General features: G+C 34.3%; 1 protein-coding gene across 2 annotated transcripts in view; it reads right to left on the bottom strand.

The window, feature by feature from the left end:
- LOC143255751 (F-box only protein 25-like) overlaps window positions 1-14,301 on the bottom strand; it is a 57,079-nt gene extending 42,778 nt beyond the window's left edge. The window contains exons 1-2 of one of the 2 annotated variants that reach the window (XM_076511924.1): window positions 14,068-14,285; window positions 7,665-7,724 (exon numbers count right to left, since the gene is read on the bottom strand). In XM_076511924.1, coding sequence (XP_076368039.1) covers window positions 7,665-7,724; window positions 14,068-14,180 — 173 coding nt within the window. In that variant the 5' untranslated portion in view covers window positions 14,181-14,285. Of the gene's footprint in view, window positions 1-7,664; window positions 7,725-14,067 lie in introns of both variants that reach the window. The other variant, XM_076511925.1, reaches the window with a different exon arrangement.
- Between the last annotated feature and the right edge of the window lie 1,906 nt (window positions 14,302-16,207).

Here is a 16,207-nt window from a genome sequence, read left to right as displayed (position 1 = left end):
TAAACACAACGTAACCACAGAATACTCCCACATACTAAGTCGGGAAACAAGTAGAAACAAAGGCAAAATGAAAGAATCCCTACTTATACAACAACTGAAACCAAAATTAAACCGATATAAAGGAACACCTTTATACCTATACTGATTAATAACCTAACATCCAACTGCAATGTCCCCTATATTCCCGTACCCCTTTATAATCTTGTCCGTAAGACACGTGGCCGGAAACGGTCAGTTGCAAGCTCTCTTTGTCAACCTGAAGATGACCTAGGAAGGTCGAAACGTTGTTCTCTCTTTATCAATAAAAGTGTTAATACCCATACCAAGTACTTCTACACCTTATAGCTTATATCAAGTGATGATGGAAAATGAAAATTAAGAAAAACTGCGTTTCTTGTGAAGGGTGTAGCACCTCAAAATGATGTCTTACGGCCTCTTTACTCGCCTGCAATATTAGAATGATTCATGGAGCTAGTATTCGATGGTTTGCATTGGAAAATTATTCTGGTATACATGATATCACTGTCTTTGGGAATACCTTCCAAAGCGAAGTAAAGAAGATTGCAGGAAGTCTCCTGATAGCTATAAAAAGGTTACATTGTATTAACTCCCAAAATTACCTGTTATTTCAGAAGGAGGCGATATATTAGGGCATATCACTATTGAAAATATTGTGTGGATAGATCCTGATACAAGAGCTTCAAATGAGAATTAACCACAAGCTGTAATGTAAGTCAGCTATAAGGTTTTCTTAGCCTGCATAGTTAGTACTGAAGATATGTTCCAGAATTTATAAACATAGTCAAACCACTTTAAAATCTAACAAAGAACAGAATAACTTAAATTTAAAAAAGCCCCGATTTGAATTAAGGAATAGAAGCTGTAGTATCATAAAAACTAGTAAGGACAAAAAAGTGGTGGCTTATTAGAGTAGAATGTTGATCATGTCTGAATGTAATTATTATGTTACCAACAAAAAACTGTTGGCTGTGGTGAATGCTTTACGTACTTTGTATTATTATTTCTATGAGCAAACATTCTTGAGTTGGGCAGATCACGCTGATTTATGCATGTTTCACAGCCTTAAATGACCTGGGGACAATTTGTCAGACGGATTAGAAAGCTGAACCACAACCAATAACAGATTTAGTGTGCAAGCTCATGGTAATGTTGGCAGTTTTAGTCAATGACCTGGACGAAAATAATGTAAGCATTGTGAGAAGAAATAACTTCAGGAGTATTATCAAATTACTACTTCCAGAAATAATGATCCATATGTTAAGCTATTCCAAGAGAAAAGAATCCAGATAAGATCAGACACACACACACACGGATCACCATGTAATATCTTACCCAAGCCCTGAGACTAAATCTTACTGGGCTCAGTGGAACATGTTATACTTAACAGTTTGATATATTACAAAGAAAATGATAAAACCCAGATGGGTCAAAACAATATTGGTAAACAGTTATCAAAGTCAAAGCAAGCAGCCACTTGTGACAGTAATATTATAGCATCTCAGGTAGACATCTTGGAATGAAGAAGACATTTGGTAAACTTTGAACAAAATTCTACTGCAGTAGCATGAAAAGGGATGACAAGTAATGCCAATGAGCATATAAAGTGTGTGTTGAAAATATTGGGTCTTTCAAACTAAGGAGAGTAACACAAACTGCACCAAGTTACAGCTAGCTCCAACGCAGTGAACAGTTATGGGATGACTGTCAAAAAGTGACATTAGAAAACAAGCTATGGATTATTTTACAAAGTGACCAGAAGCTTATAACCCGAGATCAAGAGGCAGCTACAGCAGTAAACGTGTTACTTGATTAGTTTTTACAAGACTCTGTCTACCCATGGAACTTTACTCTGATTAGGAAAGAGACTGAGTTAGCATTATTTAAGGAATGATGCGAATTATTTGACATAAAAAAAACAACAACAGATGGAATGAATGTTTCAACCAGATACTAGGCAGTCAACATGTCAAGTTTAGCCAAGAAAATTACATCAATTGGGATCTAAACTTAACACTACTGTTCATGTCTTATAAGCCTTCTATGCATTAAACTACATGCTATACAGTCGTTATAATGATGACGATGGGACGAGAACTTTGACAACCAGTGAATTTGGTCGGTTGGAGACCACTGAATAAAGTTCTACAAGATAACAGTACCGACTTTGTGAGGAATAACTGAAAGAAATACACCAATAACAAGAGAGAACCTCATCTCAGCTGCAGAGGCAATAAGGTAGAACTATTATGTTAGGTCGCATTTATATCACTTTAATACTGGAAACCTTCATAGTTTCATAATCTCATGGGAAGAAATGGAAGTTTAAAGCTGTATAGCAACTGGAAAGGTCCTTACGATATGACATAGCAACTGCCAGATGTCATGTACCAGGTAAAGGGTGGATACTACAAGATATCTAAGATGGCCAGTATCACTAGGGGTCAGAAAAGTGGCGGAGGAGCAGTTGTTCCAAGCAAACTAATAAATACAAAAACACATATACGGTCACTTCAGCGCTACCAAATGATTAAGACTGAAAGCTTCAAATAAAGTTTAATGGAAAGCGAAAAGGACCTTAAAAGTTAAGTTGGGAGTAAGCAAACGGCCATTGTGAGTTATGTAATTTATCTATTTGTAATTTAACGAGATCAGTTTAACTCTCGGCAAAGGGTAGTATTGTGAATGCTTAAAATTTATTTATTTTTTTTATTTTTACGTATATATGAATTATATTATCGTAGATTAACATTTTTGTATTAATATTTTCTATCTTATAAAGGATTAGGAAAATAGGACACAGTATGCATTAACGTTGTATAATAAAAATCTCATATAAACTATATGCATTAGCGTGGCTTGACGAAACCTTATATAGAAATATATATACCCAAACACCTAGAGAGAGAGAGAATCAATTATGATAGATAGACTTCTATATAATACAATAGAGTATTTCGATAAAAATTGGAGAAAAAATGAAGTGTTACGCAAACTAGACAGGTATTGCATATATGATGAAGAGAGTCCTAAACACGTCTCTCCGATTAATTTATAGTATTATAAAAATAATAAATTAGCGCTAAAATAAAACAGGCCATCTGTGATCTAGACTTTGAATCTGAAAGTACAATATACATGGACAATGCCCTGAAAAAGGGTCTGAGTGATGTTCATCACTCTGGCCCTCATGTATTAATTTTATATATACCAAGCAGTCCACCCTAACAATGAAAAGGAAGGAGGAAGAGGTCTAATGTACCTGACCCTCCCGAGTATACAAAATTTATTATATACCCAAACAACTAGAGAGAGAAAGAAAAAATCAATTGTGATCAAATTTGAAAGAATACCAAAAACAATTAGACCATCGACTGCCAAACAAAATTATAACAACAGCTAAATATACAACAGATATAGATAACTGCTGTCAAATAATCACGGAATGCCTACAAACCGCAGCAAATCAGACAATACCAAAACAACAACATAAAACTATAAATAATACATGGAAACCACATAAACAAATGTTAACACTAATCAAGCACAGACGATAATTAAGATGACAATACATGGAGACAAGAGACAGTGAATTAAAAACACAAATAAATAAAATAAACCAAATAAACCAAATCAGAGCAGAAGTTAAATTATCAAAACAAGGAAAAATGGACGATTTCTGCACCAAACTTAATGAAAAAAACAGAGCCGAAACAATTTTGTACACACCAAAAAAGACTCACAAATGGAGACACAACAAGAAGAAAATACCTACCACTAGAACACAATAATACCACAGCATATACAAATAAAGAAAAAGCCGAAATATTCAAATAACAACTTCAAAACAGGTTTACAACACACAACGACCCAGAAATGAACACATACTTCTATAACAAAGCAAATAACTTTATAATGAATAATAGTGAACTATTCAAACCACTCTTCCCAGTCAACTTAAATAACTATCAAATCAACAACACAAACGACTACGCAAACACAATGTTTACAAACACAATTTCGGTACAAGAACTCATAGAAGCAATAACAAACACCAAAAATAAATCACAATAAGATGGTAAACAAGCCATTCTTCTTAAAAAAGGCACTCCGAAGTTATTTGAACATCTCACAGCAATTTTTAGTTTATCATTATTCTCTGGTTATATCCCGGTTTCTTGGAAGCATGCAAATGTATCAATGTTCCATTATGAAGGAAACCCAGCCAATAACCCAAATAGCTACCGACCAATCAGCCTGACCAGTTGTGTAGGAAAAATTCTAGAGAGAATAATCAGTAACACACTCTCCACATTTCTGGAGATAATTACCAGAAGAACAAAATGGTTTCAGAAAATTCAGACAAACAGACCACTTAGATCAACCGAAGCAATTGTTGATAATTTTAATAAACGAGAATGCACTGACGCTTCCTTTCTCGATATTGAGAAGGCATTTGACACTGTATAGCATAACAGTTTCCGGTTCCGAATGCAAGAAATGGGACTACCGCGGGGCTGTCAAACTTTCTGGTAAACAGATCATGTAGAGTAAATGTTGAAGGGACCTTCTCTAACACTTTCACTCCAGAAGCTGGTGTCCCTCAAGGAGAGGTTATTAGATCTATCCTATTCATCATGTACGTAAATAATATACCTCTGAAAGATCCAAATAATGGATACCCCTCATAGTTCGCAGACGATGTAGCAATCTGGAAAAGCGCATCAACACCAGCAATAGCAGCCACCAACATACAACTACAATTAAGCAGAATAAGTGAATATTGTCAAAAATGTAGAATCAAAATAAACACAACTAGTAGTATTCATTAAGTTAACTAAACATGAAAAAGCACAAACACAGAGTTATATGAATGGAGAACTACTCCAGACTGCTACATCAGCAAAATTTTTAGGACTTACATTCGACTCAAAACCAACGTTGGTAAACCACATAAATAATATCAGAACAAAAATTTGGCGAAGAACAAACTATGCTAGGAGTCTAACTGGCAAAAACAGTGGAGCGACGGCAGACAACATCATAAAAATATATAAAACATACATTAGACCAGTCATTGACTAAACAGCCCATGCATGGATAAACGTAAGCAAAAACCTACTTAAAACTACAAACAATACAAGATACACTACTCACAACAGCTTATAAAGTACCCAGAACAACATCATCTGAATTCATGCATAAATACGCACACATGGAAACAATAGCAGATAAGCTCCTACATAGTACAATAAACTATTTTGACAAAAATTGGAGAAAAAATGAACTAGTAAGCGAATTTTACAAGTACTGTTTACATGATGAGGATAGACCTAAGCACCTTTCCCCAGTGAATATATATTTCCTAAATATATAAAAGGCCACCTATAAACTAGACTCCACATTAGATTAGGGATTAATTACTCAACATTGAAAAGGTTTTTTTTTTATGTAAACGTTTTATAGTTAATACCTGACTGATGAAAGTGCTAATAATCTATGGAACTACAAGAGAAATGATTTATTTACATCAAGTGTATGTATAGATTGTGCATGGACATCGCCCTGAAAGGGGCCAGAGTAAGTGCGGGTTACTCTGGCCCTCGTGTACCACATATAAATACACTTGACAGTTGTAAAACCAAAATTTCGATTTCAAGGAAGGAGGAAGAGATTAACGAAACCTGACCCTCCTGGGTAGATAAACATCTATACCCAAATACCCATACAGAGAGAGAGAGAGAGAGAATCAATTATGATGAAGTAATATATACAGAGAGAGAGAGGGTTTTGAGTCTTGTACGATGTTTTCAGCGAGTCAATCGAAAGTCCCGTACCAGAAAAGCAACCTAAGCCCCGTACTATTTGAGAAAGTAAAATATTTTGTGCACGTGGCTAACAAACCAGTTACTCAAATCACGTACTGTTCGTCATTGTTTCGAATGAAACCAGCGTAAGCAATGTGAGTGTGCTTGTACTTGAAGGTTCGAGAGATAAAGCCAACAAGTTGACCAGTATATAACAATCGGAATTTAATTCATATATGAAACAAGCAGTTTTGGAAAAAAAACATTTGCTTTTGTTAACGAAATGATGGGAACTGTATTGCTAAATTTCTGATGATTAGTTGAATTTGCTCCTAGGGTATCCAATATCGATCCCATATAGTGTATTAGTAAAATACGAGTTTCTTCTGGGACAGACCACTGTGATACGATGACGTTGAAAACATAAAAAAGATTTATCACAAAAGGGAGGAGGGGGAGTTTAACATTACTTAAGTGTTTTAATGTTCAAACCATTTCAGGCTGAGACACCATTTCTCTGGCAATTTAATATGCATTTCCCCTTCTTTTACTCCTAGCAACACTGCACAGAAGTGGAAGTTAAAATGTGCAAGGTATATTAGTTGCTCAAGATTCAAAAAGAGTTTCAGCAATAGACGAGTGAAGTAATTGTCCTTTGTTGTGTAAGGTAGAACAAATGTATTGTTCCATGTACGAGAACAAATTCGTTGCTTGCTTGTTGCTAAGACAAGCACAAGGTCACACGAAACCTGTCCTTACGGTAACCTGCGTAGGATGTGAACAGTAGCACGGTTAGCTTTTTATATTCTACTTCCCGACACACTTACAACGTACTAGTACTACACACCTTCAGCTGTAAAACACACCTAATATTTCTTCATGGACGAAGTTACAGACCTGTTAATAAAATAAGGTTATCTTCATAACGTGTTTATGCAGACTTGTGGCACATGTTAATTAATGGTCAACACCAATATGATCGATTCTACTCGCGTAGTATAATAAAAACTACAGCTGATTTCAGTAACTTTCAGTTTGTTTCGAATTTCGTGCAAAGCTGCACGAGGGCTGCCTGCACTAGCCGTCCCTAATTTAGCAGTGCAAGACCAAAGAGAAGGCAGCTACTCACTACCCCCCACTGCCAGCTCTTGGGCTACTCTTTTACCAACGAGATTGATCGCCTATTATAACCCCCACAGGTGAAAGGACGAGAATATTTAGTGTAACAGGGATTCAAACCCGCGATCCTTAGGTTACGAGTCAAGCGTCCTAAACACCCGGCCATATCGGACCTTACAGTAACCTTCAAAATGATACAAGTTGTACATTTTGACATCGTGCATTTATTTTATATTTTAAAAAGACAGGTTAACACTTATAACAACGATAAATAACACTTTACCTTTGCTTGCTTTACACTAAAATGTTAATAAACTATAAAAAGCAAATTTAACATAGCTCTACCCAATATTTAATCACCAAAGAAAATATATATTTTTTATCTAGTACTAGGGATTCATTAATTTCGGAAACACAACAGTGCAAGAACATAGCCAAACTTGGCGTGTTTTTGTTCAGCAAAGATTACCCTCTGTTAAAAAAGCAATTGCGTGTCGAGCTGTTTAAAATATGTAAAACAAAGTACTCAGACACACAAAGATGTGCCTCAATGTCAGTCCTTTGCCGTATAACAACAAATTATCCGCAAATATATACACACAATGTGTTAGAATATGATAAAAGTTGATACATATTTATATATACGAGTTACTGATAATTCTGCTGGTACGGCTAAAAACTAACACTACTTCACAACATAATATGTATTAAATTGCTTACGTTCTAGGAGATTTTGATGTCTTCGAGCTGATCGTGACATTATTGAACCAAGAGGACGTACTACAGAAATATACATAAATATTTTAATAGAAAATACAATTAGTAACACATAGCACAGATAACCGACACAAGATATAATAATTCTCATGGATCTAGGTTTTGATGCAAGGTTTACAGTATGAATACAAGTCGTTCCACGGTTATCAAAATAATGCCGCCAGTTCATTGGTTATTGGTTTGGTTTCTTTTGAATTCCGCGCAAAGCTAGACAAGGGCTAACTGCGGTAGCCGTCTCTAGTTTAGCAGTGCAAGACTAGAGAGAAGGCAGCTAGTCATCACCACCCACCGCCAACTCTTGAGCTACTCTTTTACCAACAAATAGCGGGATTGACGTACCTTATAATAGCCCCACGGCTGAAAGGGCGAGCATGTTTGGTGTAACGGGGATTCGAACCCGCGAGTTTGATAAAGTCCGAACGGATTCATAGGAAAAAAAAAACTGAAGCCGACCTTAAGAACAAGCAAGACAAGCGACTGCTTGGAGCTTTCTATTATTAGGTAAAATAACAATTAGGATTACAGTAGTTGATGTTTTTATCTGTCGCAAAAGTTTAAACAAAGTATAATTTTTAGCCCTTTAACTATGGGCACCTAATTTAAGCCTTAAAAAAAATAGGTAAACACCCTGAGTTCCCTTTTAACACTAAGTATATGACAGAACTAGATGATCTGTTTAACATTACAGCTTTGTGCCTGATGCTTGCTAATCCAGCATTGGCTACTTCTGGTTAAATAAAAATGGGAAAGTTATCTGGGTAGAAAACTGTTATTTTTTGGACAAAAATATTTCTAAATCTGTACCATTTCTTGATCATGAACTAATTTACAGAAGTGCGACAAATTTTTAAATGACACAATAGAATTAAGATGTTAAATTATAGTAAATTAATCACTATTTGTTGTCCTATTCACTAAATACTTTAGATCAAACATTAAGTACTACCGCCAGGAAAAGAAAGAGTAGTTAAAAAGATAGTATATGCTAATTTTTAGGCGAACTCTTCGCGACTAAAGATAATAGTTATTAGACAATCACCAGGAAAACTGAGTCAAGAGCTACTAATTCGATTGGACATGCATAGGTTCTAGATCTGTGGAGATAGTTGTGACGTAAACAACAGCAGTTTTATTCATACTGTGAAACGATACATTTACACCAGTTTATTATTTTATAATTTGGCATTACAACAATAAATATCATTAAATAAGGACATTTTTGTCACTTCCAGTTAAAACCCCGACACTTATTGGGTGACAACCTTCTGATAGTAAACAAAAAGGCAACATTTGTAAAATTTCTTGGCAATAGCTTTTTTTCTTCATTTTCCATGCACAATAAAGAATTTATTTTTTATCTTTTTATTTTTGTATTAATATAATTTTCTCTATTATTTCTGTGCACAAACCACTGTTTTTTACATTTCTTTGTTATTTGTCATATTCGGTACACGGACAATTAGACACTTATTAGTTTATAGTTGTCCGATTATGAGACACATAATGGAGTAAATTTAAGTCAGAAATAAAATAAAACTAGATCTGTGTAGGTCAAATAATGGAGTAGGAGTAGATTTAGAATACTAACAAAATAGGCCTAGAACTATACAGTTCATATAGATTAAACATATAATGTAATAGGCCTAGTATAGATCATATAATGAAGAAAACTATTATTTTATTGTTTGATAAATAAACAAGTGTAAGTGTCTCTAACTTCGTAATTTTTTTCAGGTGTATAGTTCGTCTTATTCTTAAGCACTGTTTAATTTTGTTGTTATTGTTTAAAAACAGTCCACTTCAGGTCTTTATCTCAAGTTTGTTTACTTATTTTGTTCCTTTTCACCCTTTTCCATTTTTACGTCACACCTTTCATAAATTATGGCCTTTCAACTCCTTTTCTTTTCCGCCACGTCGGTCTCAACTCTTTCCCAAGTTCAGGTGAACAGTAAGTTTGGATCCTTTTAAGATTGTATGTTAAAAAAAAAAAGAGGCGGACGTCTTGTTTAACCATATTTTCCACAAAGAGTGAACTATTAATGTATTAATGTATTCTCTGTTGTGATACCACATTGATTCTGAAGCCGTCAAAGAACTAACGAAGTTTTTCAATACGATACTTTATTTATAATAATTCAAATTCATCTGCCTCACTATAATTTCTTCCAAACCAACTTCAAGCCTAGAAACCACAAAATTACCCTAAGCTTAAGGGTAACTTTTCTTCAGCTCAGGTTCTTAAAATTCGTCCTCTTCCTTCTCAAACAGTTCAAATGTATCCCTTACCTTCCGTCTGCGGTACAACTCAGACCGTTTCTAGTCCCTCTTCTGACCTTGAAACCCAGACTAAAATTAAAACTCGAAGTGGAACTACCTAAACAATCCCTACAGTTCTTCAGTTTTTGGCTCTAATACGAATTCATTTCATGACGATTTATGACGTCACTATGACACATCTAGCTACCTGGCTATAACGAACTTCTAGCTGGGAACATTATTCTATCATTATTATTCATAAGTATCTCAAGCCGCTACAAGGCGATAAGCATTTTTTGTAGCTCCATTTACCAGACTACTTTATTTATTTGAAAACTTAACATACGATACTTTCTTTTAGATGTATGAACTTTTTTCTTTCTTTCTGTGTACATCTCCACTTGGATTTCTAGATGTTTGCTGACGTTTTTCTTTCATTTTGGATCCTGATACAGATGATCTTGCTCATCGTGTATTGCTTTTCTATTCTTATTATTTAATTAAGTTTTCTGTTTATTCTTTCCACTTACCGTTTTCGCATTACAGGTTTCACTTCGTAAAACTTAACCATGTTTCAAAGCGAGGCGAAAATAAGTTGTCTTTCAACACCCCAGATATACCCTAATATCTACCATGTTTTGTTGGTTTTAAACATTTCTTTTTAAAATTGCTAGAAACACTGGTTAATTTTATGTGAAACTAGGAAAACGTTTTGAATATTTAAAAGCTTCTAATTAGAGGAAAACTTCTGAAAATTTGAAAGTTTGGTTAAATAGTAAAAAGTTAACAAGACGTTTTTTTTTACAAACATACACTTTTCTAAACATCTACTGATTGGAAAATAAAGTATCTAGATATGAAGCTTACCCTCCCGAAGGTTAGCGGTACGTTTGAAGGCTTATAAGGTAGAAATCGGGTTTCGATATATGCGTTCAGCATAGCACAAATAACCTATTACATAACTTTGCCTTCAACAACAAACAAACAAATATATATAAAAATGAGGCCCCTCGCTAGCATTGTGGTAAGTCTACGGATTTACAACGCTAAAATCAGAGGTTCGATTCCCCTATGTAGTCTTAGCAGATAACCCGATGTGGCTTTGGTATAAGAAAACACACACACATCTGCCCGACAAAATACGTCTGTTCAGAACGTGACATTCCTTACAAACAAAGCACGCCTTGAGTATGACCTCCCTGGATGCATAGACAGACAACAAAGCCTAAAGGGTTCATTGAATCAGCTGTTGAAGAACTATCACGTTAATTACTTTCACCGAGTTGCAAAACATATGGCACTGTGTTCCCCTGTCCCATTTTATTCTAACTCAATCAAATGTAATATCAATTACACCTTTACATGAGTATTGAAAACACTTACTGGTTGACGCAGGTCTCTCTTGATGACGAGAAACCCATGTGAAGTAAAATGTATCTCAGAACGGCTAGTATGGGTTAACCTAAAGATGACCCAGGAAGGTCGAAACGTTGTTCTCTGCTTCATTGGTAAAAGTGTCAATACCCATGCCAGCCGTTCTAAGTATTTACCTTGTTTTCAACACCATTAAGCCATCACACTTACCAGGTATGAAAAAAAAAAAGATTACATTGTGAAGCAGTTTTTTTTCTGGGTAAAGTTAAAGATGCGTGTACCATTATAAAAAAATAAAGGTTAGAGCAAATATTTGATTATGATATAGAGAAATTAATATACATGAGAATACAGTGTACATGAAAAATACGTCGACAAATATAGTATAATATATTCTGAAGCACATGCGTAGTCGAAAAAAAAGTACCTATCGTATCAACAGTATAGAATATATACACGTGTCCGTAAATTGTGGTATTTAGCGATTTAATAATGTATACAATTCATAATAAAGATATACATGTTTAATTTACATTCGTTTCAGTAACACAACAGAGAAAGCTTCATGTGACTTTGGCGTATCCGACTTATCTCCTCTTCGATATGTCCCCAGTGACACAGCTGTGCGTGTCTGGACTAATACCACTAGATATCGGGTTCCAATACATTTGGTGGGCACAGCACAGATAGCCCTTTCTGTAGCTTTCTGTTTATTATCAAACAATTCTTCGTTATAAAGAACGGTTTGTTTGTTTATGTTTGGTGCGACCGGGATTTGAACCCGCGACCCTCAGATTACGAATCGAACGCCTTAACCAACCTCGCCATGCCGGATCATATCATGAATGGAAAACTCGGATGTGACATCAGGTGTGATAAGAAAGTGACATTATATAGAACAAGATTTGGCATGTTATTAGGCATGGCGTAGTGGTTAGGGCCCTCAACTCGTAATTTGAGGGTTGCGGGTTCAAATCTCCATAGCACCAACCATGCTCGCCCTTTCAGCTGTGAGGGCATCACTCTCACTATTCGTCGGTAAAAGAGTAGTCCAAGAGTCAATGATGAGTGGTGATGACTAAATTATGGACGGTTAACGCAGATACCCTTCGTATAGCTTTGCGCCAAATTAAAAATAAACATGTCATTAAGTCCGTTATAAAAGCTAAGTAGTATAAAGTAAACATTTTTTTTTAAAAGACATCACTTAAAGTGTCTTAATAGCAGTTTTTAGTTTAATACTATATAATTAGATTTGACTTAGATTAAATTATACTAACCATCATGAATATCGTACCTTAAGTAATTCATAAAACGATCCAGGTTTGTTTTGTTTTTGAATTTCGCGCAAAGCTACTCGAGGGCTATCTGCGCTAGCCGTCCCTAATTTAGCAGTGTAAGACTAGAGAGAAGGCCATCACCACCCACCGCCAACTCTTGGGCTACTATTTTACCAACGAATGGTGGGATTGACCGTCACGTTATAACGCCCCTATGGTTGAAAGGGCGACCATGTTTTGTGTGACGGGGATTCGAACCCGCGACCCTCAGATTACGAAAGCAATTTATGCTATTCGAACGCCTTAACCCACCTGACCATACCGGGCCACGAAAAACGGCACAGCTACAGTTGTAAACAAGTCCAAGCAGCGTTTCAAACAGGAAATGTAAGAAATCTATATGATTAGTTTAAATATAAAATAGAAATTAACATTTTTTTACACGAACATTATCAAAACTTTTTTCTCAGTCCCACGTTTAGAAATCATCATGTTTAATTATTTCGATGTTTCTTGGCACCCGGGATAGGTATCCAATTGTTAACAGTTAATTAATTTGCAAATTCTAAGAAATTTCCATTATAACGAGTTAGTTATATTTCGTTCAGTATGACTAGTTTTAGTATACAAATTACAATCAATTAATACAATTTAAACATAATACTAAGGTTACAAATAACTCGTCTTATAAAGCACGCTGTAATTGGTAGGAATATTATATTCTAATACAAATATAATAAAAACAAGCAATTTATTTAATATACAAGTTATTGAGAACAAAGTAAACGATATTTTTCATTAACTTAATTCCGTTTATTTTTTGCAGAATTACGTAATTTTGCTAGTTTAACTCCGAGTTTATGTTTTGTTCTCAAATACAATACTAAATCTATTATACGATGATACATTCCAGTGAAATATTTGTATCCAAGTAAAACCTGCCACAAAACCTTTTCTGTCATGCAAGAAGCAATGAGAAAAAACAAAAACATGCATTGTTTTAGATATATATATATATATATATATATATCTACAACTGCAATTACAAATCAAATTTAATCTCAGTTCTTAATGGATATTATAAAATTTAAAGAGTAAAACATTTAGAAATGGTAATTATTAATGCCACAAAATATTAAACTTGAGGCTTCATATTAAAATAAATAATTTAGGATTTTTCTGAAAATTTTGAGCCATTTGAGAAAAAAAGATAATCTTAAATCTATCCAGTTGTTTTTAAGATAATCATTCTTTTTAAGTGAATATAGCCTTTAAACTACGTATTGCAGCAATATAATTTTAATAATATAGCATATAAACATTGTAAAAAGCATTTACTAATATTAAACGGTTACTTGTGGTATGCTTCTGAAAAGTCTCCTTTTATCCCACTACTAAGCAATAAAAATATCGTCTGGTATGTTAGGCCTACCTACCTTTTCTTCATATTGCGATTTAGCTGCTCAAGATTTTTTTTCCGTTCCCAACCTTCCTCCGTCTTTACCCATGCCTCGCCAGGAGATCTCCAATCTTTACTTATGAACGGCATTTTTTATTTCCCTTTTATATTACAAGTTTCACTTTTTGGCAATCTCTTCTCAATCAACACAAATATCACGATTAGCTTTAATGATCAGCTGCGCTTGTGTTCACGGCTATTATGACAGTGTTGACGGAAATGACGTCTGGAACGTGACGTAGGCGACTATCAAGTGGCAGTGTATTTGTACACACATCCTATAGTACATGGTTTCTACAATATGTTCGATTATAATAGAAAATCGTAACACCCATGTTTTTATGAAAACACAATATCCAATGCCATTTCTTAAAAAAAAGATATCATATAAATAATTTATATAGCATAAAATAGTAGTAATAAGAACAATATATTTTTATTTTGTGCACATTGTTAACATAACGAATTTCACAAATAAAAACAAGGAAATGATTAACTTTAAAACTTTCTGATTATAATTTGAATAATAAATCATTAAGGTAGTTTCCAGGATAAAATACAACTTGAAGCACTATTTCTACTAATGTGCTGCTACCTTTTGGTTAATAAAGGTACTATTATCACAGGTTCTTTAATTAAAGGACAGTCATTTTTTTAAATATATCATCTGAAGAAATATAAACACTTTTATTTTATTGTGATTTTCCAAAAGTTGATATTTTTCGAAATTATAATTACATTTCATAAATATAAAGTACCCTAGTGGCACAGCTGTATATCTGCGAACTCACAGTACTAGAAACCAGGTTTCGATACCTACAGTGGGCAAAGCATAGATAGCCCATTGTATAGCTTTGTGTTTAATTCCAAAGAAACATACATAAATATAAAAAGGTACTTTTAACTAGTTGAGTTAAGATTTCAAGATAAAATGTTTTCAGCAAGAAGTTATTAAAACTTTCACATTCACTTGTTTGTTTTGGAATTTCACACAAAGCTACTCGAGGGCTATCTGTGCTAGCCGTCCCTAATTTAGCAGTATAAGACTAGAGGGAAGGCAGCTAGTCATCACCACCCACCACTACCAACTCTTGGGCTACTCTTTTACCAACGAATAGTGGGATTGACCGTAACCTTATAACGCCCCCACGGCTGGGAGGGCGAGCATGTTTGGCGGGATGCGGGCGCGAACACGCGACCCTCGGATTACAAGTCGCACGCCTTACGCGCTAGGCCATGCCAGGCCCCTATTCACTTACAGAAATATCTATTAGTAATTAATAACTCATCTCCTTGGACAAACAATAATCAGAAAAAGTATTTGTGATAAGATAAATAAGCTAGTTAAGCAATTCGTGTACAATGTGAACCTATATAAAAGTATTTAATTGTTCGAAAAATACACTCGCACAATATTAATTTTCTCTAATATATATATATATGATAGCTGGAATTAAAAACTCGTTTCTAACAAAGAATAAGAAATTGGACTTCTGTTGTGTTTTTTCTTGAACATAACAAATATTAAATGTGAAATAAAAGTACATAAGGTGCCAATACTGAAAAACATAACATACTTTTTTAAGAATGCTATTAACATGAAATTGTATGAAGGATATAAAAATCCTGGTGACTTTTCTCGTACCAACCTGTATTATTGTGTCAAGCTTGGTACTGATTGGTCAAGAAATCTGAAAACATATGAGAACGAAATATGCACACACTCATACACATACTGGCGTTTATTTATATTGATACATATTATTTAATATAATATAACTTCCGATTGTTTAAAGTCATAACGATGAAAATTAATACTGTTGTTTAGATAGAAATTTGGGATCGTGTAATGATAAAGTGCTAGTTTATATTTGGTTTAATTTTAAAATTTTTATAATCAACTAAAATTTTAATTATACTGGCAGTTAATTATACCAGTGCCGATATTATAGAACAATAATATCATAAGCAACAAGATACCTGAAGATTGTAATTTTAGAAATCAACACCCTAACAAGATACCTGAAGATTGTAATATTAGAAATCAACACCCTCAACCACAGTTGTAATATTCCTTTGGTTTATTGAGGATTTTTTTTTAAATGTGATACGGTGTA

Source organism: Tachypleus tridentatus, chromosome 7, assembly GCF_004210375.1.
Source record: "Tachypleus tridentatus isolate NWPU-2018 chromosome 7, ASM421037v1, whole genome shotgun sequence".
Classification (NCBI taxonomy): domain Eukaryota; kingdom Metazoa; phylum Arthropoda; class Merostomata; order Xiphosura; family Limulidae; genus Tachypleus; species Tachypleus tridentatus.
This window is presented reverse-complemented; position numbering and strand designations above follow the sequence as displayed.